The 10,473-nt window shown below is 42.5% G+C and overlaps 1 protein-coding gene across 3 annotated transcripts in view; it reads right to left on the minus strand.

The window, feature by feature from the left end:
- Nucleotides 1-10,380, minus strand: part of SUCLG1 (succinate-CoA ligase GDP/ADP-forming subunit alpha) — a 29,666-nt gene extending 19,286 nt beyond the window's left edge. The window contains exons 1-3 of one of the 3 annotated variants that reach the window (XM_045808808.2): nucleotides 10,225-10,331; nucleotides 6,272-6,316; nucleotides 250-353 (exon numbers count right to left, since the gene is read on the minus strand). In XM_045808808.2, the coding sequence (XP_045664764.1) occupies nucleotides 250-353; nucleotide 6,272 (105 nt within the window). In that variant the 5' untranslated portion in view covers nucleotides 6,273-6,316; nucleotides 10,225-10,331. Of the gene's footprint in view, nucleotides 1-249; nucleotides 354-6,271; nucleotides 6,317-8,959; nucleotides 9,030-10,224 lie in introns of those variants that run through there. The other 2 variants (XM_045808806.2, XM_045808807.2) reach the window with 2 other exon arrangements.
- Between the last annotated feature and the right edge of the window lie 93 nt (nucleotides 10,381-10,473).

Consider the following 10,473-nt stretch of genomic DNA (forward strand, 5'->3'; position numbering starts at 1 on the left):
TCTGCCTTCGGCTCAGGGCGTGATCCCGGCGTTATGGGATCGAGCCCCACATCAGGCTCCTCCGCTATGAGCCTGATTCTTCTTCTCCCACTCCCCCTGCTTGTGTTCCCTCTCTCGCTGGCTGTCTCTATCTCTGTCGAATAAATAAATAAAATCTTTAAAAAAAAAAAAGAAAAAGAAAAAAAAAGAAAATAGTTAAATGTTTCTGTATCTGTAAGATGCATCTTTACAAAACATCTTGACACATACCTGCTTACCAGTGAAACCCTGGCAAATAACCTTCGTATTTTTATCAACATAGAGATGTTTCCGGGAAGCTATATAGGAACAATGCCGAATTCCATTCTGTTGCACTGAAAAGTGAAGAAAATATGACACATTATAATTTCCCCAAACTTTTGGACCATGAATTGAACTTAGTGACACACACACACAAAATCCTCTAATAGAGGGGCTATCTTGTGGTCATGGCAACTTCAAATGAGACACAAAGACTACAGAAATAGAAAAACAAAGACAACTTCCTATTCTCCAGAAGCCCCCCTTTACCGAGAACCACAATATTGCAGCTTGTTCTAAATGTACAAAGAAAAGCTTAAATTTATAATTGTCATTCCTCAGAAGGAAAACTGGGGCTTGCCAACAAATGGCTCAAAATTAAACCCAGGGACAGGAAACTAGGTATCACTTGTACTAACAATGTTTACAAAACAGCCACATCCTTTGCCCATTTTACTCAACCTTTTTTTTTTTTAAGTTATTTATTTTCTTAGTAATCTCTACACCCAGTGTAGGACTCAAACTCACAACCCTAAGATCAAGAGTCACATGCTCTTCGACTAAGCCAGGCAGGCGCCCTTTACCCAACCTGTTTCAGTTCAACATCTACAAATAACAGGTGAGCTAAGAGGTACACTTTGTTAAGAGAACTTGTAGGAACTACTCTGCAACTCATTCCCCAAAATGATATTAAATGTTAATATTAAATATTAAGATTAAATCTTAAGTCAGAGAGAAAGCTTGTCTAATATGTATAATCCAAAGTTACTTAATTTGGTATCCTCTGATATAAGACACCAGACCTTACATATAGATGAAATAGGGAAAATAAAATAGATGAGGGAAAGACATGTAATAAATATCTTATTTTCAGCAATCTACCTCAGTGAAAACTGAGAAATCTGTGTAGTTATTTACTGCCAGCTCACCGTATTTCAAAAGTCAGTAGAAAGTAGGGCATGATGAATTAAAATTGTGGGCTACTTTCTACTTTTAAACCTTCATTCCAGCCCCATCTTGCCGTCTCTGTAGCCCATCCCTGGCCCTTCTGAACTGTCAGGCCTTCCTCCTACCGCTGAGGTAGCCCATAAGAGCTAGCTCCAGAAAAGAATCTCTCATCACATATTTGTCCAGGGTCCATTCATACTTTCTGTCTTGAATCACTGCCTCATGGCCTCCTAAATCCTCAGAACTGAGGTTCCATCATCGATTGTATCTGGCCCTCTGGGCACCTCTCAAGTTGTCTTCCACTCCCGTGTTGACGTCAGCTCCTAACAACTTTGAATTTTGGAATCCCCTGTACCTCTAGGGAAGAGACAGGCCAAGATGTCACCCTTACCAATTGGAAGAGGAGTGTTCTGTGTGCACACAGATCTCCTGGGTAACAGACAGCTGAATTCCTGGACTAGATTATGCTGAACTAGGGGCCATGAGGGGGCACTGAGGGTCAAGTCCTGCCACAGTGGGCACAGCTAAGCACTTGAACCTGCGACAAGAGACACTACAAAGTGAATTTGCAGCATCAGGGCCCACCCTAGCCAGGGTTGTCACCTAAGGCTCATTCTTGCCTGTGGCTCCCGCTTCTCCCAGCTGGAAGTATCCCTGCTGCTATCCCTGGCAGAATCTGTCCACCTGTCCTTCCCATTCCTGGAATCTTCAATACATGATCCATCTATCAGTTTTCAGACAGGGTAGCAGATTTGATTATAAGATCCAATTATAAGATATCTGGAGCCCACACTTGCTAAAAGGAAATCCCTGCTTTTTGAAGGTAAAGTTGGGCCTCCACAAGTATTCTTACACTCACTCTTACGAAAGGAGCAATCAGACAGTTCACCTCTCCTTCCACAGGGGCAGGAGTGGCCTGGTCATCCTGAGAAAAGACAGGTCTGCCTACATCCATAAAGCATGGCTCAATAGCAGAACAGCTAAGATCACTCTCTCCTACTCTACTCCAGACCTCCTAGATCAACCCTATGGAGCTCAGGAACTCACAACCCAAGATCTCCAGTACCCGCAGGAACCGCATCAGGAAGTGTGATGACTAGCATTTCACCTGCCAGTTTCCTAGCCATTTGGTACCACTCAGCCTGTGCAGTGACCCTGCACTCTAACCCTCTGTGGAAGTCGATCTGGGGAAACCTGACACGTGTATGTGTGTGCACATGTGTACAAGTGTGCATGTGATCTCCCATCTACCATATCAGCCCAGGGTCATAAGACTTAGCTGCAGGGAAGCTAGCACTAATAGACTACCATCACCTTTGGGCCAAACCCAAAATCTATATTCAAACATAAGAAATTCCTGATCATATTCCTGACAAGAAACCTACATGATGCCAGACCAGGTACCACTGGTACTGAAATGAGAGGATGCTAGAATAATCACGCATATCCCAGTTCTTGGAGTTGTCATCATTCGTTTATTCAATCAACATTGTGGAACACCTATGCCAAGTCACAATGCCAGGTATCAAGGATAAAGTGTTGAATAAGACAGTCTCAGCCCTCAAGGAACTCACAATCTACCTGAACTGACATAAAACAGGCCTAAGTGCACAGTGCGAAAAGTACTGTGGTGGGAATAAGCTGTGGACACTTGGGGCAGGTGCACTCTCCTGCTCCAAGTAAGTCTGTATATGTTGGGGGTGGGGAGGGTTTGGGGAATACAGCCCCAGAGTGGGTAGGATTAAAGGATGGATTCCTTACTGGGGCTTCGTCCAAAATGAGCCCAGAACTTCCAGCAGTTCACTCCTAAAATCCCTGATACTTGACCTCCAACCTCCTAAAGAAAGTGAAGAGGGTTGTTTGGTTCCTGGCCATGGCTGTGATCTCTCCACAACTAAAAACTCTCTTCACCTCTGCCCTAGTCCCGGCCCATGCAACCCAACTTGGCCCCAGATCAGCCAACCGGACACCTGCACCTGTATGGTAAAGATCAACATGTCACAGGAGATCCTAGATAAGGAACCACTGATTACAGTCCTCTTTTTCTGAAACGCTGCTCTAGGACTGAATGAGAAATGCCGCAATCAAAATGGCCTCTGGGGCACCTGGGTGGCTCAGTCGGTTAAGCATCTGCCTTCAGCTCAGGTCATGATCTCAGGGTCCTGGGATCGAGCCCCAGTCAGGCTCCCTGCTCAGATGAGTGTCTGCTTCTCCATCTCCCTCTGCACCCCCCACTCCTGTGCACGCTCTCTCTCTCTCAAATAAATAAATAAAATCCTTTTTAAAAAATGGCTTCTGAAACCCAGAGGAAAACCTGAGGCACCGCCAGCAAGCCATGATGGTACTCTATAATCACCACAAATGCTCTTTTAATCCCAGAAACTCGCCCCATAGCAGATGAACCTACCCTGTCCCTGGCCCTTACACCAAGCACACTCTCCCAGCTACCATGGCTGTGAGGAGGACCTAACTATGCAGGCTGACTGTACACTACCATTCTCCTCACCTTAATTTCTGCCTCCTCTACAGCTTTAGGATGGAAATAATGCAAAATATGCTTATACTCCAAGTCAAATCACCAAATTCTAACTTACTTGTACCATTTTCCTCATTCTTCCCTACTTTATAATATCCAAGTCCAGAATCACAGGTTGGAGGCTCCCCATGAAAGCAGCCTGTCCTCAACCCCACCCTTGCACCTGTTCACCTTCCCTCCCACAATCCTACCACTCTCTTTCATGTGGGCTGGTAGACTGTAAACTCCTAGCTGCTGTAAACATTAAATCTGTCAGAGCAGCTCTTTGCATTTTCTTTCCCTACTTGATTTCCTCTCCACCCAAACCAAATGCCTTAAGTAATGAAAAATGGCCTCTTCCACCTCTGCTGAAGAATGCTAAGTAGTTCACGGTACAAACCTTCAATTGTCTGTCCACTGCTAAAAGATGTTCAATCATATTTTGGTTTTAAATACAAACCCGATTCTATGATAAAACTACCAAGTAACCAGAATAAATTATTCTGTAAAGCCAAAAATCAAGAACACAGGGCATACAACAGTGGTCAAACCATCTTGCAAATATCTCTCACATTTCAATGACAGAGTCAATGTACTCAACAACTCCCTGAGAATTTCACTGGCATTAATTCATATAAGTTCACATTTAAATAAAACACTGCACAGTGAGGAATCCTTAAATCCTCACATGACATTCCTGACTTGTGACTATAATGGGGGGTGTTTAGGGGATCTGAGATTAAGAAGAATGGAACCTGCAAACACTCCCACGTGGTATATAGTACTATGCCACACGCCGTATGTAAAGGGGTGCACACATTTTGTTACTTTGTTTACTCCATTATTTCTAAGAAAAATTATTTAAGTTTAGTTCAAGATTATTTCAAGTATCATCTCAATACTCTAGAACTTCTAAGTGAAAATGCCACGGCTGTAAGGCCCACGTCGTGTACATAGTGGTGTCTCCCATATGGTACAGTGCCTTACAGAGCTGGGGTACAAGAAATGTTTCACTGAATTTTAGGCCAAGAGATAGTCTATAAAAAACACACATACATTAAGCTAAATGTCATAAGTTCCATCTCTTTTTTCCCACTTAGGAGAAAAGCCTACATCCAGTTTTGTGTATGCAAAGATCATAGGTCGCCCTAAAATTCTTAGAAAGATTGTACAGAAGTCCAGCCCTAAATGCTATTAGCAATCCTCAAAGCCCTTATCTTAATCTAGGGGCGCCTGGGTGGCACAGCGGTTATGCGTCTGCCTTCGGCTCAGGGCGTGATCCCGGCGTTATGGGATCGAGCCCCACATCAGGCTCTTCCACTATGAGCCTGCTTCTTCCTCTCCCACTCCCCCTGCTTGTGTTCCCTCTGTCGCTGGCTGTCTCTATCTCTGTCGAATAAATAAATAAAATCTTTAAAAAAAAAAAAAAAAGCTCTTATCTTAATCTAGTATAAATTCTATACAAACTTTTTTTTAAAAAATAAATAAAATCCAGAAGCACTAATGTAATACAAATGGACTATTTCACAACAGGAGAGTTAAGGCGGTGACAGACCAGGAAGAGTGTTTTCATAACATGTAACAGACAAGGAATTAATTTGGGCAACATGAAGCGCCAACAAGGTAGAGCCCGAACCCTAACGGAAAAGCGGGATAAAGGCCATGAACGAGAAACAAAGCTAAAGACAGACAAATGATAAATCAATAGATGCTGAGATACCTAACTTAACTAATATTAAGAAAATGAGCATTTTAAATTAAATATTATGGCAGCAGGAAGACCTGAGGTTGGACACCAGGAAGAATTTCCCAATGATGAAGGTTGTTGCTGCCACACCTTGGGCCACCTCCAGGGAATGTGGTGGTGTCGCCTTCTCTTCAGGTTCTTAGGAATCAGCCGGCCTAACCTTGGGACTGTATCCCAGGAGCATCTGAGAACTGCTCTGAGGAATCAGACAGGCCTGGGCCTGAGTTTATGCTCTGCTGCTCACCAACCACTGAGCTGGGACAGATCTTTCCATCTCCCTTAACCTCAGTCTTCCCATCTATAAATGGAATAACAGCTGCCCACAAGGATTCTGTGATGTTGATATGAGATGAGGCCTGTAAATTGGGTAGCAAAGTAGAGGGTATGCTCCCAATATTGGGTTCACATCCTACATGAACAAAAAGGTAAACCATTTCCTAAAAATAGAGAACATATAATTCATATTTTAAAATAAGTTCAACGTTGAGGCGCCTGGGTGGCTTAGTTGGTTAAGCGTTCGACTCTTATTCCGTTCAGTCATGATCTCAGGGTTGTGAAATGGAGCCCCGTGTCGGGTTCTGAGCTGAGCATGGAGCCTGCTTAAAATTCTCTCTCCTTTTCTTTTTGCTTCTCCCTTCCTTCCCTTTCTCTCTCTCTCTCTAAAAAAAAAAAAAAAATCCAACGAGAAATGTTTTATATAGTCTTCATGCATAGCCTATGTTTATCTATAAATATACTAATCCATGTCTACATATAACATGTACACACATGTACACACATACTTGTAAATTTTTACCATATGAAACATTTTTAAAGGTGCAGCCTCACTGTAAAAAAAAAAAAAATGGGGATATTTATACTATGTACCTCATAGGTGATATGAGAATTAAACGAGTTCATAATATAAAGAGCACATAGAACAATGCCTAGAGTACAGCGAGTGCTATTTCACTATTTCACAGCTATCTATTATCATTATGATTACCAATGCAGAATGAGAAAACCATACTGCTTTGATGTACTCTTTGTGCCAAGCTATCTGCCAGGTACTAGGAATTCATGAGCAAACAAAATGAACTCAGGTCCTACCCACGTGAAGCACCCTACCCTGTAAGACTGCTAAATATTAAACAAAGAAACATGAAACTACAAAAGTTGCAAACTGTAACAAAGCCTAGGAAGGACAAGGCCTTCAAGAAGGGTGATAAATTTGTATCAGTTAGCTACATGCTGAGTCCTCTTCCCCAAAGAGAGCAACAGCAGCATTTGTGAGATAGCTATGGGATGCACGTGAGGTATGGCCAGAGAGCGCATGCCCAGATGGGACTCAACCCACAGCCTTATATGACCAATACCACACTCCCAACCAATAATCTGAGACTCTGTTCATGAAAATACTCCTCTTCCAACGTCACCTCGCAAACTGTGTCCTTGTTACTCATTTATTTGTGCATGCACTCATCAATTTAATAAGTGGTTATTTATTAATCACATGTATTATATATACATAATATATATAGGCTATCGCAGTCCCTACCTATAGAACCTTATAGCAGAGTAACTCAGCAGCCACTTATTACCAAACAATCCACTGTTCAAAGGCAAAATTATATATTCATTTAATATTTACTTACAAATGAAGCTTAGTTGGCCAAAAGTGTCATATTTCATCAAATCTAAAATATCACTTAAGTACTAGTAAGTACTAGTAAGAAAGAAAAAAAATGCTGCCAATTTATTGTAGATACTATCAATTGCGACACATCCCAATTTTAGAAATGTTATAGTGTTAAAAAAAAAAAAGGTGCATCCATAGCAACAACATCCCCTTCCTTTAGTAAAATGAAACTGTTCTCCTATACTTACAGAAATTATTTTGAACATCCCCAATTATGTTTCTATAATAAATGAGTCTGAGGTGAGAAAGTCAAATTGCCTTCTCATGGCTACACTGGTACATTTAGATCAAGACCATTCTGTATTTCTGAAATTGAGATTTGGTTCTTGGATGCAATGGCAACAGACACACTGTTGAGGGTCCCCTTTTCCCAACTACACTTCTAAATGCCTGATTCCAACAGTGGCCTACAAAACTTGGCAAACACATGGAAAAAGCAGGTGGCACCTTTGAGCAAAACAACAAGGTGGCCAAAAAGAAAAAAAAGAATGAAAAAGAAAGGAAGAAAGACCAGAGCTTCAAAAAAGGAGACTCACAGTATCACACAACGTGTAATACCAGCAAGGACACTGAAGAGTCAGAAGATCTGAGTTCTAATACCCATTCTGATATTGGCCAGGAAACTTTCTGGGTTTATTTCCTCACTTGCCAACAGATATGAGACCAGCCGGATTGTAAGGTTCACTTTCTGGCATTAAAACACAGAAATTCAGAGGCTCAAAAATACTGGCTCCTGTTCCCTACTTACTCTACAAGACCTAATTTATAGGAATTCCTGGCTTATGTTTAAAATGACCTCACGTAGCTTTATATTTCTTGAAAAACTTTACTATCTTAACTTCAAGTGTGCTTATAAAATCCTTAAACTTTCTCATGGACGAAATCTTCCCTACTTTTCATTTTATTTTCTCTCCCTACTTCAACTGGATTCTTTCCCTTTTTTCATAACCTATAAAACTGGTTTAGTTTGTTTTTTTGGCTCAAAAACTTCTAAACATTCCAACAGAGCTCTGGAAGACGTCTACAAGCGTTTGAGTTTTGTTTTTGTTTTTTCTAACTCAAATCAATATTGCAACACTTGTGACCTTTAGCACAAATGTACCATCAACTGAAACTTAATAAAACAGAGGTAACAAAACTCCCTAGCCATCTCCAAGTCTATTACTAACCTTAGAGCCTAAATAATTTGTGACCACCCTTTTAAAAAAAGTTTGTAAGGTGATATTGTTGTGGCTGTTTTCCTAGTAGGAGTGGAAATGGGCTTAAACGTGTGGCATGAGAAAGAGAAGATTTGGGGATTTAGAGGCTTTTCTGCATTAAACACTATAGTCTGTAACCCCTCTACAGGAGATAACTTGGTTAGATCTCAGACCTCTCAGACCCTTAATAACACATTAATCACATGACTAGGATAAATGAAGAGCACTCCAGTATCAGAAAGCTAAACTAGATGACCCTTTAAGGCCTCGTAGTCCTGAGAGTCTAGAAAAAAAATCAAAAAACAAAAAACTTCTAGTTCTGTAAGAAAAGGATTGCTAAATATTGAGAAGGGCAGATTAAAGATTCTGATTCTTTAGACACTTAGCTAGACTCTTCTGCTACTAAGAGAGCAGACCTATCTGAGGGTAGGATTTTTCAGAAACTCGGATGAACAGGACCCCAGGCAAGAATGACATGGTTGTAACAAATCCCTTTTTCCCTTCTGCCTAGGACACCTTCAATTGTCCTTTAAATTATACAATAAGAATCTCCAGAAAACTTTCCCAAATAAACCCAACTTCTTCCTACTTGCCAAAGTTATCTAGCCAGATGTTTGTCCTCATGTGGTCTGGTAAGTAAGTGCAGCTATTGAGTGCACACTTCTCCTTGCACACTTTTGGAATTTGATCTTCTCAAGAAATAAATTAACTCTTGCCCAATATTCAGTTCAAGCAGAATTGGGAGTAAAGTGTAAGAAAGGAAGACAGAAGAAAATGAGCTTTAGTTGAGTGTATATTACATCCCCCATGCCTTATGTAAATTGTTTCAATTATTCTGTACAGGAACCCAGATTATCCTGTACTTCACCATTTCCAGGATGCGCATTTTTCTCACTTTTTAACATCTCTTAAATCTGGATGCATCTGACAACTAATGGCGTCTCACAATTTGAATTAGAGACCATTTTCTACTGTTAGTAGTACACAAAATAATGGTGCACCTTACAAATGATGGTGTCTCAGATTCATTAAAATATTATTTTTATGGAACCGGAAACAGAAATTGAGAAACGGATTAAGAAAAGTGCCCAGGGTTATTACACAGACTGTAAGGGACTAGCCAGACTTCAAACGTGATTTGGTTTGATTCCAAAGTCTCTTTCTATACAGCCTTCCTAACACAGAGACTTTGAACATAGCAAGAATTTTCAACAGTCAGCGTTATTCAAAAACTAGCAACCTTGGGTATTCTTAAGTTTTCAGGAACTGAGGAATTCACACCGCCTGGTGGAGACACTGCAAATAGTTGGTTCAAGTCCCAGCCAACCCTAAACTTCTAGGAGTCTTCTGGGCTATGCTGACTCTGGGGTGCAGAACCCACCTTTCTGCTAAGCCTACAATCTGCAGGAAAAACCGCCTTACCCTCTCCCCTCAATTTGCTACTGAGACATTCCTCCTCCTACCTCTCAATCCAGACACTCACTCTCCCAGCTGAGTTAATCCTCGACCACCCCACCTCTCACTCCCAAATAGGGACAGTCTAGATGCCGCCCCCATCCGGCCAGTCATCATCGCGGGGGGTAGACCATGCCCCCAGCTCTGCAGGGCTCCCACACCCGAATCTTGGCTCGGCCAAGCTACTTAGGCCAGCTGCCCAGATCATGTCCCCATCCCACAAATCCAGCAAAGCTCCTTCCACCCCAGAAGGTCCCCGGCTTGGAGCCGCACTCTCGCGGCTCCCAGGCCCCCGCCAAGGTCCGGTCCCGGAGGGCCCAGCCGCGGCCTGGACCAGGACGTTGGGCCCGACGAGGCCAGGAACTCTCGGAGGCCTGGAGGAGAGAGTCTCGGCTGGACTCACGGAGGAAGGAGCGCGATAGGAGGCGGGCGGCTGCCAGGCCGCTGCTGCCACAGGCCATGGTCGCGGTGACAGCGGCAGCAGCAAGACCTGCGGTCATCCACCAATGACACTCCCAAGCCCCCGAGGACCTAGCAAGGACCGAGGCTCGAAGAGGAAATGGGTGGCCATAGCAGTTGCCTGAATGAATTTCCCGCAGCGGAGGCTTCTTCGCCGAACACTGGGGATCGCAGGTGGAGGAGAAAAAAGGTA

Source organism: Ursus americanus, chromosome 7 (assembly GCF_024610735.1).
Source record: "Ursus americanus isolate L20-20 chromosome 7, mUrsAme1.1.p, whole genome shotgun sequence".
Lineage (NCBI taxonomy): Eukaryota > Metazoa > Chordata > Mammalia > Carnivora > Ursidae > Ursus > Ursus americanus.